Below are 23491 nucleotides of genomic sequence, written 5' to 3'. Positions count from 1 at the left end.
TAGAAAAGCACAGCCGTCCCGCAGAGTTCATATTCAGGTCCATGTCGCACCTTTTGTCTCTACAAACTCCGAGGCGAAATGATGAATCCGTTTCTCCTCCATCTAATCAGTTCAACGGACGACGATCTGAGCACATTCGGTTTAGTAAATGACTTCATACACAGTAGCCTTCTTATCTCCCGAGCCAGTGACGATGAACTGGTCATCAGGGGAAATGTCACAGCTGAGGACGGACGACGACTCCTTGGACTGGAGACAGAAACAACAGGGTTAGAACTTCAGACTAAACTTCTGAGCACTGCTCGTCTTGTAAACACTGACAAAAAGAACCTGTTCATCAATAAATGTGCAGTTTTGACTTGTTGAGGATTCGTCATAATAAAGGTTCCTGTAATAACGATAAAATGACAGTGTATGATCTAAATTAAAAAAAGTTAATTGTTTTTGGAAAAATAGACAATGAATAGTAAATTTGAAACAGAGTAAAAAAGTAGTGAGTAATAGCAGCTTTTGCTACATGTTTAAAAGACACAAAACGTGAAGGGTCCAGAATTTAATGAGAATAGAAACACAATATGAAAAAAAGAAACACTTCTGTCCTTAGCCCATTTCACACAGTGATACCGGTAAATATACAGAAAATTTCTGGAACGACTTTACCGGTAAAAGTCAAAAAAGCGACGTTTACACAGGCTCGGATGTTTCGGAATGTTTTTGTAAAAGACTGTTTAAACACCCTTTCCAAAAAAACAGCAAAATCCTGACATCATTAACCAGAAATGAGCTCTAAACAGCTGCGCTTGCATGTGTAAACATTAGACTACATTACAAACTCTGTGGATGGATCAGTATTGTGAACAACTTCGATAAAAATATATAAAGGAAGACTTTCGTGTGTCGAGATGTACATATGTGTGCGTGCTGGTGCTCACCGGAGCACTCTGTCACTTAACGTGAACACATGTGAAGCAACTGAAGCAGAGCTTGAAGGTAAACAATCAGCGGTTTATTATAAGCATTTTAATGATAATCATTTACACAGTTGGCATTCAGAAGGAACACGGAAACGTTATCTGACTAACAACTAGCAGCTTATGTGTCTGAAAAAATGTTCAAAGGCTTTTATTTTCATAAACAGCCCGGATGTGAATGCGTCTGAATGTTCTGATTGGCTGGAGTACACGCGTCACGTCAGCGCGTTTTAAACGTACACGCGCTCTTTCTGGCTATTTTATTTTTGCGTTCACACAGCGCAGCATTCCAGCAAATTACCAGTAATGTTACAAATTCTCTTTGCTGAAAACAAACAAATTTATCAGTATTTTCAAAACATGCATGTTCACATAAACAGACCTTTCAGGAAAATTGCCAGTAATTTTCCATAAAGGTCTGTATGTGTAAAAGGGGCTATCGATTACACATGTTGTTTCCCTGAGACCTTCGTGCATCTTCAAAACACAAATGAGGATATTTTAGATGAAATCCAGGAGCTCTCTTATCCTCCATAAACAACTGTCTGGCACACCAAAGTGTAAATGGCGCTTTGTATGAATATAAGTGGACCACTGAAGTCATGAAAGACAGCATGAAATGTTTTTGTTTCAATTGCTGTCTATGGAGGATGAGAGAGATCTCCAATTTATTCTAAAATATCTTTATTCCAAAACTTGTGGGGTATGAAAAACAGCATGTTTCTGGAAATTCGGCAGCATTTAAAAGCTAACTATTACTATTATAAATTTACTAAAGCTTACTGAAGGATGGTTTATACTTCTGTGGCGAGCGATCATCGTGACCCACGGTGCATACCTTGCACGTAGTCGTGCATTTATACTTCTGCGTGCTGTTTGAGTTTCTCTGCAATAACACTTCCAAAACACTAGCTGGCAGTAGATTGTGTTATGCTCCTCTGTATTAAGTTTCTTCGTGGTTGCTTTGTTTTTTTCTGGACACTACCTTAATGTACAAGTAGCTTAAACTTGCTCATTCTGGGGCGGGAACCGGCGGATGTGCAACAACTTTAATCATAAGGTAAACAAACAAAACATTGCGAGTTCCTTCACGGGACTCGACAAGGCTCACCGCCCCCACACGCAGACCAATCACAGTGCTTGCGCTAGAGTCATTGCAACGTGTAGTTACATTTTTGAGAGGTGCACGTGAGTGTCTACGGGGAGGACTATGGGAACACGCAAAGGCTGCGTCAGACCATACTCGTGCACTTGACGCAAAAGTATAAATCAACCTTAACACTAACAACACGTTGCGATGTTATAAACACTATGAACATCTGATCCTATAGTCCACCATTTTTATACTAGTTGACAAGTACTGATGCGTCAGTAGACTGAACATATTGTGTGCGCGCACATGACACCAGTTTTCACAAACATCACATTTTTGTAATGTATATAGACTTTATCAAACCAAAAACTTGTACTTGTGAATAAACTTTCATTTTCAGGCCCTGAAAATCTTTTGTTCAGAAAATGATGGAAAACAGTGTCATGTAAACAGCGTTCTTAACAGTTAGTCGCAGCGCAACTCGAGTTTTTACAATCAGCAAACAATATTATACAAACAAAAATAAACACAATACCTGGAATATGCTTGATCCATAAGGAGTTCGCCATGCATTCAGTAGATTATCTTTGCCTGTGCTTACAAACCATTTACCTGCAAAGTTAAAAAGAACTTGTTATCCCACAGTCCTTCATTTAAAACTCCCAATTTTGGCCTAATTTTTAGTGGAATGTTCCCTAAAAGAAGTTATTCTGAAGAAAGCCTAAAACCAGTAAATCTTGACTTTCATAGTATCTATTACTATATAAGTCAAGGGTTTCAGGTTTACCAGAGCTCCAAACAGAAACTCGAAGATTTGGAAGCAATTAAAAATGAATAAATAGTCAATTGAATTTTATCCCTTTAATACCTGGAAAACAAGGCATACTTAAAGAGAAACACAAAAATCAAACATACCACAGTAGGCAAACTTGAGCGAGAGAACGCAGCTTTCATGAAGGTGTAGCTGGTATTTGTCTGGTTTGGAGACGTGCAGCACTTCCACATTACTGCTCTCCATCCCCACTGCAAGCCACTCGCCCGTGGGACAGTAACCCAGAGAAAAGATCTGCAGGCAGAAATAAATACTTCCTTTCAATAAAGCTCAAACTCCTTCCTGGTTCCAACATACATTGAAAAAAAAAATATTCAAAGATGATTCCTTGGATTTACTCAATTTTTTACGTTGAGTGGTTGTAAACAATTTATTTGGGCTGAATTTAAACAAACAAATTAAGCTGAACATTATTCAATTTAATTTGTTTGTTTAAATTCAACACAAATAAATTGTTTGCAACAGTTCTGCATGCAACACTTTTTTCAGTGTATGAATGACAACTGAACCTCATGAGGTGCTTTTATTTTAAAATGTTCTCTATAAGCATGATCAATTTTAAGCATCTGGTATCCAATTCTAAAGTGTGCATCTGGTGGATACTTGGTTAGGGGATGTGAATTGCAACTAATGTTAGTGGGTCAGGACAGTGATAACATGGCAAACGTCCAACTTACGATGACAAAAGGTCCAAATTAAATTTATACAACAAGTACTTATAATATAGTAGTCAACAGTTGAAGTGGATCAAAACCTTTCATCACAAACAATATGTATATTGAACAATACCTGTGTTTGAGCCAAGATTTGAATGCCCGATGTGCAGTTGCACTAAGTCATGGACTGCCAGTGAGGCTATTGTTGCTGGCCATAGAACAACTTTGATGTAGAGGTCTACGCGGGACTGATTTTTTTTAGTCCGGCTCCCGTCATGTTTTATTCCGCACATAACCGCTCCCGGTGTATATTCAGTATTTGTTCACCCACTGCCCACTTAGAATAGTTTTTTACCCGACCCAACCGTTCCCACTAAATTTAGATCAGGTTTCCAAAATCTCATGTTTTTAATTGGGTACTTCCAAAAGAGAGAGGTAACAGATAAAACTATAGGTTGTGCGAGAATTATAGGTTAAATGTCAGTTTTGTTTGCCCCTTTGTGATGAGAAATAAGTGCTGCCTTAAACCTGAGGTTCCAGTCTTCTAAAGCTGGTCGACATGGATTTGACAATTGGAAAAACATTCGCCGGACACGCACATTCGCATGTTATTTAAAATGAAACTATTCAGATGGCGCTCTGTGGCAGAAATATGAACAATGTCCTGAGTCATACATGGGGCGCCAGGGGCAGCTGCCGACTGCGCATCCCTTGTGCGACCCCTTTGACGGCTAAATCGTAAAACTTTAGGTTAAAAAGACTCCCATACATCCCACTTGCCTGATGTGGGTTTCCTAACAGTAAACTGACCATTTTCTTATGCAAGCTGAACGTCTTTCAAGGACAGCGTATCTTCACTTTCTTCTGCCGTGGTAAAGCCTGCTTGTTTTGCAGATTATGCGCGCAAAATGCACATGCAGATAACTGGTCCATGTGTTTAGCGTGTGTAACTGGTTGTACCGGTGCTCAATAAGAATGAGGAAATCATTGATATGCTGTTCCAAAATAATGTCAAGGCTCAGGAGCGCTAAATTGTTAGACCACTCGGCCCCGTTTAAATTACACCAGAGTTACCGACAGATATCACGTTTTATTCTGAAATTTATTCCCACGTCGCAGGAAATCTGGTCGGGTCCTGCTACAGCCATGGGAATGCAGACCTCTACTTAGATTAACTTTTATCCAGTTCCAATGTTTACTACAGTACATATAACACACGGTCAAAGAACCAGCAGAATTCAATTGTTTTACTGCTTATTTGTTTACAAATACTATTAAAACTAAAGGCTAGCATCACATATGGTACAATACACTTCACGTGACATGAAGTGGTTTTATAAATTGATCAACTTCCTTAATACTGCCATCTTCAAAAAGTGCAAGAGATTGTCTTGGTGTGGATGAAAGACCATAACTTGGAGAAGAAAATAAGCTTTCTAACGTAACGTTACAAATGTATCTGGATTCATATGGACATAGCAGGAGCTGCAAATGTTCATTACCTGTGATGTGAAGTCATGCTGCTGCAGCTGTCGCCCCTCTCTCAGGTCCCAGCAGCGTACAGTGTTGTCCAGACCTCCTGTCCACAATTTGGTCCCATCATTAGAAATATCAATACAACTGGCTCCATCTGTGTGGCCTTGGAACTGCCTGTGGAGGTCAAAACAAGAACATCACATTACCTTGTGAGGGGGAAAAAATGTGGTTCATCTGAGCAGCAGGAGGCTGTAGATACCTGACGAGTGTCTGGTTGTGCAGGTCCCAGACTACGATGTTTCCGTCACTGCAGCAGGAGAAGCAGACCTTGTTGTCAGGACTGATGGCCAGAGCGTAGCAGGCCGGAGCCGAGGACGTCAATTCAGCCTTGATGCGTGGAGTGGGTGTGGCCAAGTCCCAGATGGACAGTGTGCTGGCCTCGCCCCCAACTATCAAGGTCCGCCCATCTGGAAGAAGCTTGCATGAGCGGATGTAGTTGTCTCGATTCTGATTGGACAAAAGGATGTACATCATTAATTCCAACCAAGATGAAGAGTACAAACTTTCAGAACTGTTGAACACGATGAAAACTCACCAAACAGTCCAGTTGGGCCATCGGGCTCTTGCTGCCTGGTTGGCTGATGTCCCATACTTTGACACAACCTTTGCCACCAGTGTAGACGTGGCGTGTGGAGGTGCTGATGGTGACGGCACACACCACCTCTCCATGACTCAGAGTGTGGATCTGACGGGCATGACGCGGGATGCCAGGGCCAAGGAGGGCATCAGGAGGAAAGGGCACCGGCTGCATTTGACCATCTGCGCTCACATGGAACGAGTAAGCACTGGGGGCGGGAAAGAAGTGTGATTAACATTTTCTTCAAGATTGATTCGACTACACCATTTGACATGAATAATAAACCTTGCATTAGAAACTTACGGTTTTCCCGTAGCTGCTGACTGCAGGCTACCCGGTAACCCTGGAACTCTCATATGAGGGTGAGGAGACTCGTAGCCCACCTTGGAAAGCAAGAGAATCATTGAGACTGAATCGTTAAGGTGCAGGGAAGTAAAATATAAAATACTTCTAAAAAAATGATTTTCCTCCTCACCACAGGTGAACGTCCATATCCTGCAGCGGCGGCAGCAGCAGCGGCAGCAGCAGCAGCCGACCCGTTCATCTGAGGAGAGACGAGGTGGAGACCAGCACCGTATCCCGCAGCTCCAGCCAACTCACCATTAACTCCCGGAGGAGGAAGACCAAATGCACCAGGGGGATATGCGCCCTGAACTGCCAACGGATTCCTTAGACCCAATGCTAAGAAATTTAGAAATGGGGCACAAGGCAGAAACAGACAATTGGAGGTTTGTTAGACATCTAATCTGATGGTCAAGCAAAGAGTAAAAGAGCTTTTGCTTAATTATGAATTATGAAAGAACTCCTTATGATATCAGGTCTTTTGGGCAACAGATACATTATAACAACTGACCCTTAAAAATTGCCTCATCATTTACGTTCCCTTGTGTGGTTTTAAAGATTTTTGATTTTCTTTCTTCAGCTGAATGCAAAAAACGACATTTTGAAGAATGCTGGTTGCTGGCACCCATAAACTGCTATAATAAGAAATAAAGACCTAATAAAAAATAAAGTACTATGGAACTCAATGGGCTTTTTCAAAATATGTTGTTTTGTGATAAACAGAAGAAAGAAACTCAAACAGGTTTTGAACAAGTGAAGGGTACATAAATGACAACAGATTTTTAGATTAAAAATTTATATTAATTTAGATTTATATTGATTTAGATTTATATTAAAGAACCAAGTCTTTCTAAAGAATTCAGATATTAAAAACATGCTCATAACAGAAGAGGCGTAATCAAGTCATTGTATGCATGAATTGCACTTTGGAATAAATGAATAGATACTGTCAGAAAGAGATGAGTGTCATGTCATTGACCCATTAATATCATTCCCAAGAATGCTAAAACAATTACACAGCCTCCAAGGACACGGGCTCAGAACCATGATACATTTAAAATAAAACAAGACATCCTGTCTGAAAGAGGAAGACCACTACTGCCCTCTGCTGGCTGACTAGCTGTCAACCCTGAATAAAGACTTTCAAACCAGGTTGAACTAAACCCTCTCTACGTTCACTCAAAGACTATCAGCTTAACAAGATCTTACCAAGAGGGTCAACCCCTGGTTTCCCAGGAACAGGACGAAACTGTGGAGGAACGCTGGGGCCTGGAGTGGACGACTCCTGGGACATGGGCGTTCCAGGCTTCATCCCTGGAGTGCTGGACTTCTCTCTCTGCAAGGTTAGGGAACGCATTTGCACACATTAATTATTCAAGAAACATACATAGCCAATGGGGCTCAAAAAAAAAAGAGCAGAGGTAGTGAAATTCAAGTGAGAACTGTCAGTCTTTGCAGTTTTAGAAAACTGACAGCAAAAGCAAGACAAGGAACAAGCTTTGATATAGAAGAGAGTTTGTTTTTTGCTGGAGAAAGACACTTTGGTAAATGAAAGACATTGCAAGAATCTACAGTTTGGGGGAGGGAAAACTTGTTTGATGTTATAGACCATCCAGGATTTTGAAATTTCACAAAGAATTGTAGGCGAACTCAAGCTAATTTTTGTAAAATTGCTGCATATCTTTGCCATTTAGGACTGTTCAAATTCCTGGCGTGCCAGTTTTACAATTCTAACAATTTTATTCGAGGAACAAGCTTTGATATAAAAGAGAGTTTGCTTTTTGCTGGAGGAAGACACTCCGGCAAATGAAGGGCATTGCAGGACTCTAGAGTTTGTAAAAGGGTTGTTTGAAATTACAGACCATCCAGGATTTCGAAAATTCCACAAAGAATTTAAGGCAAACTCAAGCAAATTTTTGTAAAATTGCTGCAGATTTTCCAGCATATTTTGGGCATTCAGGACGCTTTTCACAAGGTGTGTTTCGCAACATGCATTCAAAACCTGTTTGAACTAAACTGCTAATCTACTCTATATATATATATATATATATATATATATATATATATATATATATATATATATATATAGTATAAACTCATCTGTTGTAGCCTTATCTTCAACACACACACACAATTTATTCCATCAACGCATTCAAATAATCGATAAACTAAATTAGTATTTATTTTCAAACAATTGGTTTCATTCATTAATTTATTTTCATCCACTTTTCCGCCTCCGGGTCGTAAAGGCAGCAGAGAACCCCAGACTTCTCTCTCCCCAGACACTTCCGGGGCGATCCTGTGGCGTTCCCAGGCCAGCCAAGAGTCATAGAGACTCCTCCCAGTTGGAAATGCCTGGAACACCTCCCTAGGTTGGCGTCCAGAAGGCATCTGAAACAGATTTAAAACGCCACCTCATCTGACTCCTCTCCATGTGGAGAAGCAGCGGCTCTACTCCGAGCTCCTCCAGTGTGGCAGAGCTCCTATAAAGGTGCGCCCTCCCACCTTGCAAAGAAAACTCTTTTCCTCCACTTGTATCCGAGATCTGCAGGGGAGCCGTAAGGAGCCGGTGCATAGTGGAAATGGTGGTGATCGAAGGTTACGACCACAACAACCCAATCGTCGGGCACAGAAACTGGCTCATTTGGTTTCATTGTCAAATATTTGTTAGATTAAGAATAGTTTCTCTGATTCTTTTATAGAAATCTCAGTGATCAATGATTCTCGATGTAAAAAATGATAAAGAAGACATGCACATTTGTGTATTTTCAAAAGCAAAAAAGAAATAGTGCAAAATTTGCAGCAAATTTAGCAATAACTCCACCTAGTCGAAAACATTCGATATTTTTGTGAAATCCTGGAGGGACTAATATTATACAAATGCACTGCTCATTTAGAAAAAGAACACATTTGCAAGCATTTCTGAGTAATATATATGTACCGGTGGAGGCTCCTTGCTGCGTGAAGGGGAAGCAGCACTGCTGGAGGAAGCCAGCGAGGTCGGACTGGCCTGGGGCAGAGGCTCCTTACGGGAAGGGGGAAGTTTATCTAATCCGTTCTCTCTTGAGGAGTACGACTGCACGCTTCTTGGCGAAGAAGGGTCCTGAGGGAACACAAAGCACATGATGGATTAATCAGGGAAAGACACGAGTAACCTTGTTTTGGAGTTCTCTCTTTAACACAAACCAACCTCATCAACAACCAAATTGTCATCACTCTTTTCCGCGTCGCTGCCCTGAAAGAGAAAATGCTTCAAAGTTGTGTGTGTTCTTAAATCATGATTCATAAAAGGATGCAAATTTAACACGGGAAGAACGCTTACATAGTCGGTCATAAACTCCTTCTCATCTGCTTTTCTCTTTTTTCCATTGCTGAGGTAGTCTGAAGACCTCCCTTTGTCTCCGTTTGAGAGTGAACTCTGGGAAAAGAGGAGTAAGATGAGAAAATGAGAGTGGAAAGGAAGAATGCTGGAGTGAGAGACAGAGGATGTGCGTGTATGTATGTGTGTGTGTGTGTGTGTGTGTCAGCGAGAAGAAAGAGATAATGATGTAGGAAACGAGGGATAAATCAAATCAGCTCCATAACTGCTGGACCCACAGGCAATAGAGAAGCCTAATGCATGACAGTCTGCACTGAGGAGAACTCAACTAGAAAGAATCAGAGTGAGAGACAGAGAGAGAGGGATAAAAGACAGATACTACAGATACTCACTGGTCCAGGTTCACGGTCTATGGGGATCATGGGAAGAGCAGGTAAACGTCCCCGCGGCCAGTCAAAACAAAGCAAAAAACAAACAATGTGATTATGACAGTCAGACAAAACTGACACTACAACAGACAAAACAACGCTTTGAATTAGCCCACTGCTAATCATACCAAGCACAATCCTTCACTTCCCACCCTGTCATGTCCTATTGTTGAAGTGGACCCTTTTCACAAGACAGTGATGTCGTCTCAGCTACTTAGATTTGTTTTAAAATGTATGTATTATGAATTTATACTTTGTATTACATCATCTTGCTACAAAAAAATAGTTAATGCTTATGCATGGCCTTTCTAATGCAGCATCTATGGACAGGACAGTAAAGTTGGCATAGTTTCTCTGCTCTGGCTGCCTTTATCAGTCTCACACTTTTTTTAAATAACACTATCATGGAGTTTTTCTTTTGTTATTGAAGCTAATTGTAATGCAAAAAATGTATTTGTGATACTGTCCCATTCACAGCTCTCTAAGGTTACCCAACTATGGAGAGTTCCGTCATGGAGGAAACCAGAAATGTGAAAAGGGTCTAAACAAGAACTTTAAAGATTAACTGGTTGGCATTTAGGAGTAGAGTTTACATAACAGCATATGTTGCCTTGTTGATGTTACGCGAGTACTGACAGTATGGTATGTAAGGGCAAAAATTTTATGTTGGCAGATTTTGCTCACATTTAGGTCATGCAGTTTTGTCGTGGTGACTAATAAAAAGCTGCTGAGTTTAAGGCCCAATCCCAATTAAATTTGTGTACCCCTACCCCTTCCCCTTGGCCCGTGAAACAGAGTGTGAAGAGTAAGGGCTTCGAAATGTAAGAAAAGGGTTCTAAATGTAAGAAATAGTACAGCACTACAGCACCTGCACACGTCATCATATGTCATCACGATCTCTTTCTACATATGAGATAGACAATCACGACTGTTGTAGTTATTAAAGTTGCGTTTTTTGGGTATTTATCTTCAGAAAATCCCTGAAGGCAACAATACAAATCTATCATAACAATATAATGTGGCAATAAGATTGTAGCTGTACTGTGTATTTACAATGTGGATATATTCATCAATGTAAACTCATGAAAACAACATTAAAATTATAGCAGCTGTGAAAAGCTCATTCCCAGCCAATATACTTTTCTGACAGGGTATTCGAGTGACAGAATGTTTTGGAACTGCTATACAGGAGTTATTATTATGGTTTATGGACAGCGAAATTTTGCGGTTTTTATTTTAGCGTTTTTTTTTTTTTTTTTTTTTGCATTATGGTAAAACACGAACTGCGTTATGAATGTAGGGGTAAGGGGAAGGTCTAAGGAATAGAATTGGGATTGGGCCTAAAAGTGACTTTAGAGTGAACTCTGCAGCAAGTATTGCTAAACTTTCCACAGAAATTCACAAGAAATTTCACTGAAATGAGACTGAAACTTTTGCAACAAGCCTTCCAAAGTTAACACTACAGCTTTGGCTAGCATACATGTATAAAATCAATTCAGCTGTGTCCATTCTTGCTCCCGAAGGGCCATGGTCGCAACAAATTTCCAGGTAAGTGTGTTAAAGCTAAATTTTGCAGGACGTTTGCCCACCAGGTGCAGGACTGGACACTTGTGCATTAATTGGACAACAACTGTTCTTGGCATTGTGTGCTCACTCTGAAAATTTGATTCCATAATGCAATCCCAGCAATCATCTATTATAACTGCACTATGTTAAGGTAAATTGTCAGTACGATTTTATTTGTTATACCTCTGTGGTGCTCTGCTGCGGCCGCCGCTGCCACGGCCTCCAAATGGGCTCGCTCGTCTTTAGAGGCCAACTGGGCCCCGAGAGCTCCAGAAAGGGCCAGCAGCCCGGAGCCGCCCCCCAAAGCCAATCCTGGGTGAGGCAAACCGGAGGGGTGAGGGGCCATGGGTAACCCCTGGGCAGCATGCTGAGAAAGGTGCTGGGCCTGCAGCTGTTGCTAGAGGGAGCAAGAGGAAGAGGACGATGGAGGAATGACGAAAGGGAGGTGGGGTCAGAGAGAGGGGGGGAAAAAAGATGAAGGGAGTGTGGGAGATAAAAGAGAGCGACACAGAGGCCGAGATGGAAGTGGAGTGAAGAAACAGATAGCCAGAGGAAATGAAGAGAGCATGAGGAGGAGGAGAGAGAGATGAGAGGAAAGGGAGAGAGAGAAAAACACACAACACAGTTAAGTCTTGGAAGTGCACCACAGCCAAAGAGGCTGTTACAAAGGGAATGCATTCATGACCCATTCCCAGTGTCCCGGGAGCGGGGAAGCTCCTCGCACTGGTGTCGACCTGCTCTAACGGATGGGTTGGGGAGCAGCACTGCTACAGCGTTCACTAATGAGCATGGCAAAATAAAGGGAAATTAAAATCACTTGAGCTGAAGCGGGTGATGGCCGAGTGAAAAATAAAAATGTAAAGCAAATAAAAATACAGAAAGTTTTTTTCCAAACTAAATGAAGCGCAAAAAAGTCAATTTACGCACCTTCATATTTTTCCAAACCGCTACTCTGCTAACACTTTCCATACTACATCAGTCCAAACCCACTTAAAACTTACTAGCTCCGAGGTGCTCGACCCTGTTCCTGGAGATCTACTGTCCTGCAGATTTCAGTTGCAACCCATATCAAACACACTTGCCTGTAGTTATCAAGTGCTGTTCAGGTCCTAATTAATTGGTTCATGTGTGTTTGAGCTGAACTCTGCAGGAAGGTAGATCTTCAGGAACAGGGTTAAGCACCCCTGTACTAGCCCATAGTCATTAGGTTTATGTAAGATTTGAAAATTCCAACAAAAGATTTTGAAACACAAGTATCATATGGCTTACGAAAGCTTCACAAATTGAGTACTAGTCATACAAAGGCCTTTTTCTGTTCTTTTTATACATATCTGGAGACATGAGGGGGATTTACACCAGGTTGTTATAAAAACTTGCCACAGGGCAGGCCCCCCTGGAACTGATTCTTTTCCCCTAGGGCCATTTTCCTGGTTTCATTCACACTGTCACAAGAAACTCTGCAGTGATGTAAGCCCACAGACATCTGTAAGGGAAGTACCAAGTAATTGGGCTGTGTTTTTGCTTTAAGTCATAATTTTCCTTCCTGCCTGTCTATGACTTTACAGTACTGTGCATGTATTTCAAATGGCATGTGTTTGGTCAGTGACAGTTCACCTACTTCACTAGCTATTTTTCCATCCAAAAATGTGAATTAAATTTATATGCAAAAGTGGAATACCGCATAAAAGATGCGCGTTTCCATCCAACAAGTCAAAGAGAACAAAACAGTCACTTCCTGATTAACTGGCGCAAAATATAAAAAAAAAAGGAATTTGCTGCGGTAGGAGAAGCTGCGTGAATCTTTTCTTTATATAATAAATGAACACCTTGGAAGACAGTATGCTGACACGAAATGAACACGTGGTGGCATTTGAAGGAGTGAGATGCTGATCACAAATGCTCTTAACGATTCTGGAGGTAATTAATTATATAATAAAACTAATACTGAAACGGTTAAGGCATTTTGGAATGATCAAAACAACATTTCAGATGTTTTACAGTGTGCTCAGCCTGCTGGTTTGTCCAGTCACTTAAATTTTACACATGATCTCTGATAACAAAATCACTTGACTTTTTTTATTGCACATAATGGGATTTGTTTGGTGAAAGTGTTTACATGGTAGTTTACATTGCATCTTTTGTTAACAAATAAAGTTTATCCTTCTCAGTTATTCAAATACGTTTTTTATTCACTTTTTCAAAACGTATGCGCATCTTGGCGTTTCCTTCAACCGTTTTTTACATGTATTTCCAAAATGTGCATGAAAATAGGTGGATGGAAACATAGCTAATGATACTACTCTGAAGTCGGAAGAAATTTAGTCCCACCAGTTCCTGCAGTTCATCTATAGGAACTATGACTACCATAGAGGTCAATGACTACCAGTTTCCAACATTCTTTCATAATATAGCATTTAACAGAAAAAATAACGTATATATCAAAGGTTTGGAATCACTTGAGGCTTATAGGTATATTTTGGGTGAACAATCAATTTAATCGATTTAACTAGCCGTTCAGCCAAACGACTAAACTATTTGGACTCTCAAATAAAAACAAAATCAAACCAAACAGGAAAACCGCAATGACAACTCAAGGGGAAAAGTCTTAAATTAAAAAAAATAAAAAAAAAGATGAAAAGATGGATGTACACACTGTGGGAGGCAGAGGGGGGAGTCCACGTACCCCTATCGACGCATTCAACTCCCCCATAGTCACCTGTTTGGCGCGCTCCATGGCCTGGACCACCTGCTGCTGGTGCTATGGACGGAGGTCAAAAAAAAAAAGTCCGTCAGTGATAAACAAACAACAAGCGGCAAAACAAGGCAGATGGCCACCCTAGTGTGTGTCTTTGTGTGGTGCACAGTTTTCTAAAGTGTTTTTGTATGAATACACACACACACACTTAAAACAGGAGGGGGAAGTTGTTTTTCTTCAGTCAGGAAAAGCTCTGGGCAAACCGTAAGCGTTTTTTTTTGTGGAAGCGGGTTTACAAGAATAACAATAGTCTTCCCAGAGGCATCTGAATGAGAGACTATGTGAGGAAATATGGGAAAAGTGTGTGTGTGTGTGTGTGTGTGTGTGTGTGTGTGTGTGTGTGTGTGTGCGAGAGAGAGTGAATTATCAATCACAGAGCATCTGAACGTGGCGTGTGTGTGAGAGTCATGATGTGTAGCTGGGCACTGTGTGTGTGTGTTGGTCTCGTCTCACCTCCTGTGACAGGAATGGAATGAGCTGGGCACAAATCACATTCAGCCGCTTGGCGATCTCCGTCTGCACAGATATGAAGAGCACAGGAGGAAAGGAAAGCAAATAAAAACATATTTCATTTTCACGTGTTTATAAACATTTTTTGAATATTACACGTTTGTAGCCTAGATTGGCTATTGGAGTCAGGACTCAAACTCAAGGTGACCACAGCTCTTTTGGCGCACTGACCTCTGATAATTCATTCATTCCTTAGTCCCTTTATTAATCCGAGGTCGCCACAGCGGAATGAACCGCCAACTTATTCGGCAAGTTTTTACGCAGCGGATGCCCTTCCGGCCACAACCCATCTCTGGGAAACATCCACACACAAATTCACACACACACTCATACACTACGGACAATTTAGCCTACCCAATTCACCTGTACCGCATGTCTTTGGACTGTGGGGGAAACCGGAGCACCCGGAGGAAACCCATGCGAAGGCAGGGAGAACATGCAAACTCCACACAGAAACGCCAACTGAGCCGAGGTTCAAACCAGCGACCCAGCGACCTTCCTGCTGTGAGGCGACAGCACTATCTACTGCGCCACTGCCTTGCCGATACCTCTGATAATAATAATAATTCCTTACAGTTATGCAGTGCTTTTCTGGACACTCAAAGCGCTCTACAAATTGGCGAGAATCTCCTCATCCACCACCAGTGTGCAGCATCCACCATATTGCGCCAGACCGTGCACCACACACCAGCTTATTAGTGGAGAGGAGACAGACTGATGAAGCCAATTATGATATGGGGATGGTTAGGAGGCTATGATGGACATAGGCCAGGGTTAAACCCCTACTCTTTTTCGAAGGACATCCTGGGATTTTTAACAAACACAGAAAGTCAGGACCATGGTTTACTGTCTTAACTGAAAGACAGATTACTGAGCAGTATAAAGTACCCTCCACTATACTGGGGCATTAGGACCCACACAGAAAACAGGTTAAGCGCCCCCTGCTGGTCTCACTAACACCACTTCTGGCAACAAATAGCTTTCCTATGTGGTCTCTCATCCAGGTACTGACCAGGTTCAGCCCTACTTGGTTTCAGTGGGCGACTATGCGAGTTGCAGAGAGCCAGCTCTAGGATACTGGCAACATTACTTATCTTTGTTTTTAAGGAGTAAGGAAATGTAAATCTATAAATATCCTACTTCTCTTACTAGGACTTAAAATAGCCAGTGACTTCCTTGTGTGCAGATTTAGCCTGAAAACAGATTATTTGCACTATTAAATCAACGAAAGCTGTTGTTTTGTTAACCATCACAATTTTGGTTACAATTATCAAAAGTAATAAACCATTAACTAAGACTTTACAGCTAAAACTACTCATTTGCTGCTTATTAATAGTTAGTAAGGTTGCAGTTATGTTTTCAAATTAGGGATGAAGAGAAAGATCATGTTGTATAAGTACTAATAAGCATCCATTATCTTAATAATAAGCAGGTAATAGATAATAATGGGAATTAATATTTAAACTAAAGTGTTCTTTTATAGGCCATTTTAATGTGGTCATGTCATTGACCCATGAACATTTTGTGCTTGTTATCAAACTATTTCATAACTGTAACAAGAGGCAATTCAATCATAACTTACCAGCGATCATAGCATTATTTATCAATATGTGGCTCTTTTTAGATTCTCGGAAGCTCTAGAAATTCAAAATGTAAAACAGGAAATACGATGGGACCATTGTTTTTGTTTACACCCTTTTAAATGGTCTATTTATTTTATTGTTGCTGAGTGAACAATGCATCAGGCAGCCCATGAACACTCAGACTTTTAAGAGACCGAGTGCATTTACATGTTTAATAATCCAACAATACAAGTAAAAGCATTAACTTCTTTTGCTTTATCAATAAATTGTCTCATTTAGATTTTCTCACATTAGGTCAATTGAGCCAAGCAAGTGAACGTTTTAACATGCCATGATAACTTATTGAACTGTTGGTGAGATATGTGTGACAGAATTATGTGCTTGATGCAGATTAGAGCACATTCAGACAGAGCAAATGATTTGCTGTAAAAGAAAAGAAAATTCAATGTAAACTCAGAGGCTTTGTTGTCCTAAAGAATTATAAGAAAGTGAACTCATCTCATGCAGCAGAAGCAGAAATGCTTTAATTAAAATTCTAAATCCTGAGAGGATCGTATATGAAGCATACAATTTCTGCTGACATGGAATTTTTTTCATTTATTTAAAGGGACAGTTGATCCAAATGTTATTTCAAAATAATCATTTACTCAATCTCAACCTGTTTAAAACACAAAAAACTACTGACGCAACATTGCTCAAAAAAAAAAAAAAAAAAGGTTTGAAAGCACTTTGGTGATGATACAATGAAATGAAATGAAATTATACAATTATTTTAATTGGGTGAACCATGTCTTCAACAGGGCATTATTATTATGTTTTGCCATAAACTGATTTATTAATAAAGTATGGGTTGCTTACATTGGCAGGCAACTGGTTTGAATGTAAAATTACAACAGATTACACTCCAAAGCATATCTGTAAATAAACGCTTTCCATATTTTGTGATTTTGTGACGTTTTTTTTTTTTTTTTCAGTTATATCCACTTTTGAATTGCATTATGGGACCTTGATTTTTCCTCCAACAGCTTTTGATGTTGAAAAGTTTGAAAGAGTTAGTTTTATTGATATTTTAACAGATCAAAGGGATATATTGACTAAATTGTTGTAAATTACTTTATTAAAAACTGGTAATAAACTGCCAGTACTATTTATTTTATACAGTTTCTCTATATCATTCCATAGACAATATATTGTATATGTTTAGTTAAATAATGTCCATAATATGGAGCCAGATCAGTCTTAAAAATAATACATTTACATAATATAATTCATACATCTACAGCACAAGTCACATTTACAAAGTCCAGTTCGCAAGTAACACAATTTGTAAACCCACAAATTCAATTTATAAATTCAAAACACACAAATCTAAATTTTAAATTCCAAACACGATTCGAAAATCCACAAATCTAGTTCACAAATTCAAAACACTATATAGAAATACACAAATTCAATTCATAAATTCAAACCTGATTCAAAAATAAACAAATTCAATACGTAAATTCAAAATACACAAATCCAATTCATAAATTCAAAACACCATTCACAACATACACAAACCCAATTCATGAATTGAAAACACGATTCGTAAATACACAAACGCAATTCGTAAATTCAAAACACAATTCATAACATAGACAAATCTTGAATTTGTTTTTTAAACTGTGTTGCATTAATGAATTGTGTTTTGAATTTAAAAATTGCATTTTGTACATCTGGATTATCCTGTGGATGTAAAAATATTTTGTAAATTATTTCTTTTGTGACTGATCTGACTCCATACAATAATGTTCACTTTGTTAAACTACACAGAAATATTTTCAACAAACATCAACAGGAGGATCGATGTCCTATAGTGCAATTCATAACCATAAATCATGAAACACTCAACCTGTTAATCAACAGATACTTATTTACGGATTATTATGAAAAGTTATATTACGAGTTGTCAGCATATTGGTGTGCATGTAACGACGCTCAGTGATATCTAACCTACTTCAGCGATGGTTTCGAATTCAGTCCAATCTGAACCGAATCAACCAAACCAAGACATGGCATGGGTGTAACCTGCTACCTCGGCTCACACAGCTAGTAAATATTTCAGTCCACCACATCTGGTTGATGCTAATTGTTGTGCAGCGAGGAGAGGAGATATCTGAAATATTCATGCCCGGCATCTGCTGCTGCGGTCCAGCCGAAAGGGAGCGACGCCTCCCCCTGCGCACCGCCTTTCTGGAGGTCACTGCTCTATCTTTTGAGAAGGTGCTATGGGTCGCATTAAAGCCAGTGTAATCATTTACCAACAAGCCAAACAAGAGATCATCCCACGCTAAGGGGAATCCTCACCTCACTGTTGGATATTTTGCCCACAAGTATAAATTGACTGTTATATTTGCAAAGTTTCCCTCACAAATGACTTGCTTTTGATGTTTTCCCAAAACCATGATGATACCATTTTATTCTGTGAAATATGTTTTTGAAGAGTATTACGGTCGCCCTTAAAAGTGGTGTTAGATTTAAAGTCACACAATAGGTTTGTGCTATGAATGAGTAGAATTTAGGTAATAATTCACAGAATTTTTGGGGACACTTGCAGATTTGTGAATAAAAATTGTAAATGATAACGTAAAATATTTAAATCCTAAATCAAAAAATGTTTATCAACCAAAATAAAAGGTGAAAATTACTGAAGTAATAAATCACTAATACTCGCAATAGAAAATGTCAAACTTAAACGAAATGAACTATAAATAAAAAAAAATATTAAAAACTCTATTTTGCAATTTATTACCCATTTTGAACTTCAAATTATGTCAAATTATGTATTAAATAAACACAAATGATGCCGCTATCTTTATTTTACTAACTCACTATATACTAAGGGAGACTACACTATCTAGTAGTCTGCAAAGACATTGATTTTATTATTCACCTAAATTATTTTATTGAATATATATATATATATATATATATATATATATATATATATATATATATATATATATATAAACGTCTGTATATCAATAAGGTATTGCCGTTTAAAACAGTTGTGATAATATGCTGTAGAAATGTTTACCCACCCCCTAAATTGTATACCCCATGGAGACAGAATCATAAATAATAGCATGGCGATACATAAAATTTTGCTAAGTAAAATCCTAAATTTTATGTTGGGGGTTGTATTGATACATGTAATTATATTGTTATTTCAGCCTATATGCTTTAATAATAAATAAAGCTTATAAAAATAAATATAAAATAATAAAATAAAGAAATATAAAATAACTAAATTAAATGACTACAATAAATAAAAAAATTTAATAAAAATAAAAATAAATAAACAAAAAATAGATATAAAATAACAATTATAAAAAATGAAATTTAGTAGATAAATGTAAAAAAACAAAATAAAATAATAAAAATAGATATTATAAAATTATTATAAAATAAAAAAATTATAAATAAAATAAATAAATAAATAAAAAATAAAACTATATAAATAAATAGAATAGAAATGAAGAATAAAAGATAAAAAAAATAAAACAAACAAATTTTTTTTAAATATATATAAATAAATATAAAACAAAATAAAATAACTAAATATAAAATAAAATTATAATAAAACAACTCAAATTTATTATATCAATATTAAGACATGAAATGACCTGTATTGTTAAGTCTGATTTTTCCCATATTGCCTGGCCCTATGAGGGTGTGCATATTTAAATTTTTGGTTCCACTGTCCCTTTAAGTGAATAACAGGCTGCGTCCTTTCCAGAAAGCAGGACTAGGCGCCCCCACCCCCCCACCTCTCCCACATCCATCCATCACAGCCTCCCCAGGGAAACACAATGATTTCTTGTTAGGGAACGGCAACTACAAAATGACATCTTCAGAGGAGCCAGTGGGGGAGAGGCTGGGAAAAGGGGAGGGCAAAAACCAGGAGAAATTGGGAGAACGAAAAAAAAAAAGGCTAGAAGAAAGGCACAGTTAAGGAAATTACAGAGTGATGGGAGATGCAGAAAGACGAGGAGGAGGAGGAGAAGGGGGGAAGGGGTGTTACATTAGAGGAGGGAATTCATGGAGCATGTCAAAAAAGAAGTGCAATTGAAACGGAGGGAGAGAACAGACGCTCCGAGTGCGTTGACCTAATTTAAAGTGACCTGACATCTGCACAGAAAAAAAGAAGAGAGAGACTGAGAGAGGAAGGTCGACAAATGCAGATGCACAACGCAATTTGCGAGGAAGAAGAGCGAGAAAGTCACAGCCAGCTACTTTTAGACAATCACACATGGAGGAGGTGGAGGAGGAGGAGGGGAGGAGGAGGGGAGTGTGTGCTGCGGACGTGATATTTGTTGATCTAATTAGTTTGTTTGCAGATTAATTTTTTAAAACAAGTGCCACGGGCTAGACCTAAGAGGATTTCGACTATATAAAAGGAAGATCCCTGCATAATTGAATCTGAATTACGAAGACTACAGAAGATGAAAGGAATAATAAAACTCTCCAGCACAAATCACGACGTGACATTGAATGGATTTATTTATTTCTTTTTTGTAACTGGCAGGTAATGTTAAATCCTTTGAGTTTAGTAGGGACGGCTCACAATGGTCTATTCTAACATGGTCTTTTCATCGAGAAATTGCTCAATGTTTTTAGAATTTTTGATTAGGGAAAATACGTAAACATTCTTAAAAATCAAGAAATATCCTCTGATCTAATTCAGATCTACTAAGTTTTTTATATACACAAGCAAATAAAAAAATTGCGTCAAGATTCGACTTTTGAAAAAAATCGTAATGTTTACATCAATGGTGTTCTACAAAAAAATAAAAATAAAAAAAGAGGCGCTAATTATATGTTTGCATTTGACATTTTCATAAAAGATCTGCATAAGTTTCGTATACAGACAAAAACACTCTCTCACTCCATGTCTTTTTGATTTCGTAGTTAATTCGTTTGAATTTGTAGGCTACATTTTTGTACGATTTGATTTTCTAACGACAGTTTGGTTTCAGGTTGGATTTTGGGACCTCCTTTAATGTTTTGTATTGTTGCTGCCAAAACTTTGTGGTTAGTCCTGACATTGTGCTTTGGCTCCAATAGCAGCCCGTGGACCTTTCCCAATTCCGTCCAGACCAAGAACAACAAATGATAGATTGTAGCATTTTTCTGTTTTTGGGTTTTTCACACCACACTGATTGCTTTGGTCTGAACCAGTTGAAAAAAAAACAAAACAAAATGCAGTCATGTGACAATCCACATACCTCATTGGCCAGATGTTATTGAAGGTATTTCCTAAACTGCTTTTTGATTGGTCAGAATTAACGTGCGGGGAAAACAAACCGACAGACAAACCACTTTTTTCTTATGGAGGGATGACTGCGCTGGCTGATTGTGTTGCTGTTCATAGTATGTATACATCACTTTAGACAAACCAAGGCAATTGGGTCTGTTCTAGTTCGGATCATGTTCTCACCACAACCATGGAGCGGTTCGCTTGAAAGCCTACCGAGACCACCTCTTCAAGGTGTGCACTTGAGTGCGATTGCTGCATTCATACCTGCCCAAACAAACAGCACCAAGAGGGAAAACGAACTCTAGTGCGATTCAACCGAACTAAGCAAGGCAGGTATGAAAACACCCTAATATTCTTTTCTATCCTAATAAAAACAAAATCTGCAAACAAAAATGTATAAAATTTATTTAAATCATACATTTTCATACAAATTAAATCGTACGAAAGAGTCACTTTTCCACCAAAATGTAAATTAGTTATGTTTTCTTGTGAGATTAATAATGTCAATTCACATGATTTGCTAAAAATGATTAGAAACGCTGCTATATGCATGCCAGGCCTGTAGGTTGCGATGTTATTTTGTATAGAAACACTACTTGATGCAAATCTCATAAAAAGCATGTAATGATTATTATGAAACTCAGACCCAAGAAAATTGCATTTAAGACCCATCAGTAAAACTTTTTCTTACATAACCAAGCGTCTACAAGACTTTTGCCTTATGTAGCAGGATTGCAATTAAACCGCTAATTCAAATAATCCCAGAAAAGAAATATGGAGTCAGATCAGTCTGAAAAATTATACATTTACATAATATAATTCATACACTCACAATGCAATTCACATTTACAAAATCCAATGTGTGAGTTCAAAACAATGCGTAAATACACAAATCCAATTTGTCAATTCGAAACACAATTCAAAATTACACAAATCCAATTCATCAAATCCAAACACCATTAAAAAATAAACAAATACAATTTGTCAATTCTAAACACCATTCAAAAACACACAAATCCAGCTTATTTGGTGAAAATATTTATGATTTTTACTTGTGAATTCATGAATTGTGTTGCATTTATGAATTGTTTTGTGCATGTATGAATTTTAATTCATAAATATATTATTTTTGAGAGTAGTTTGAAAGGAAACCAGCAATCTTACCTGTTTGTGCATCTCTATGTTGAGGCCGTAGGACATTTCATAGTACTGAAAAAGAAAACGACATCATTAAACTGACAAACTAGAAATAAAAATTAAGTTGTTTTTTTATTATCAGAAATATGATGCCACTTATAAGCTAATTAACATAGCTGGTTTATTGCAAATTAATTACAGCATTTGCTCACATGTGCTTATGGTGTGGTAACATTAGCAAAAATTCAGGTAATAGTGTAGTGATGTATGAAAGTAAATGTGACCACAGATCTTGCAAGGACACACTGCTCCTCAATCTTGAGTCACCTAAAGTTTATAAGAATCCATAGAGTCGTGCTATTACAGAACCATCAATTTATTCTAAAGTGGTATGCTGTTATTTCTAAGAGTCTTTAAACTGTTCTTGTCAAGCAATCAGTCACACCAGGAAAGAGAAAAACAGGAATACAAACAAAAACTACCAGAAATGAAAGTAAAACTGAAACTAGCAGTGTTTAAGAAATCAAATCAAATACACATACAGCTTCAGCAAATTTTTTTCCCAAAGGGATTTTAACAAGTCTTTGTTAAATGACAAGCGACAGACAGGAAGTCATCATTTCCAATGGAGAGCAGTCCAGGAGCTGCATGGAGTTCTGATCATCTCCGTATGCGGAAAATTCGGATCTGAATTAAGCTGCGGATCCGTTGAAATATTGAACTCCTGCAACTAGACCATATGCAACCGGCCGACCGGATGTGATATATTTCAGTGTTGTACAAGCAGGTCCGTGCCCGCGAGATGAGAAATAGGAGTTTATTTGGTTAGTTTTTGAATTATAAAAAGTTTATTTTAAAATAACATTTCTGTTCTTAATGCAAGTAAG

At 38.4% G+C, this 23491-nt stretch overlaps 1 protein-coding gene across 7 annotated transcripts in view; it reads right to left on the bottom strand.

The window, feature by feature from the left end:
* Positions 1-23491, bottom strand: part of tle2a (TLE family member 2, transcriptional corepressor a) — a 50623-nt gene that overhangs the window by 582 nt on the left and 26550 nt on the right. The window contains exons 4-20 of one of the 7 annotated variants that reach the window (XM_005170480.6): positions 22632-22676; positions 14529-14591; positions 13974-14078; positions 11504-11717; positions 9719-9735; positions 9330-9425; positions 9198-9242; positions 8949-9110; positions 7217-7343; positions 6141-6346; positions 5969-6048; positions 5624-5873; positions 5288-5535; positions 5055-5202; positions 2980-3130; positions 2600-2676; positions 1-249 (exon numbers count right to left, since the gene is read on the bottom strand). The exon at positions 1-249 is cut by the window's left edge and continues 568 nt beyond it. In XM_005170480.6, coding sequence (XP_005170537.2) covers positions 142-249; positions 2600-2676; positions 2980-3130; positions 5055-5202; positions 5288-5535; positions 5624-5873; positions 5969-6048; positions 6141-6346; positions 7217-7343; positions 8949-9110; positions 9198-9242; positions 9330-9425; positions 9719-9735; positions 11504-11717; positions 13974-14078; positions 14529-14591; positions 22632-22676 — 2142 coding nt within the window. In that variant the 3' untranslated portion in view covers positions 1-141. 7 annotated transcript variants of the gene reach the window in all.

The sequence above is a fragment of the Danio rerio genome, chromosome 22 (genome assembly GCF_049306965.1).
Source record: "Danio rerio strain Tuebingen ecotype United States chromosome 22, GRCz12tu, whole genome shotgun sequence".
NCBI lineage: Eukaryota > Metazoa > Chordata > Actinopteri > Cypriniformes > Danionidae > Danio > Danio rerio.
Note: the sequence above shows the minus strand (reverse complement) of the source record. Positions and strands in the feature narration are given on the sequence as shown.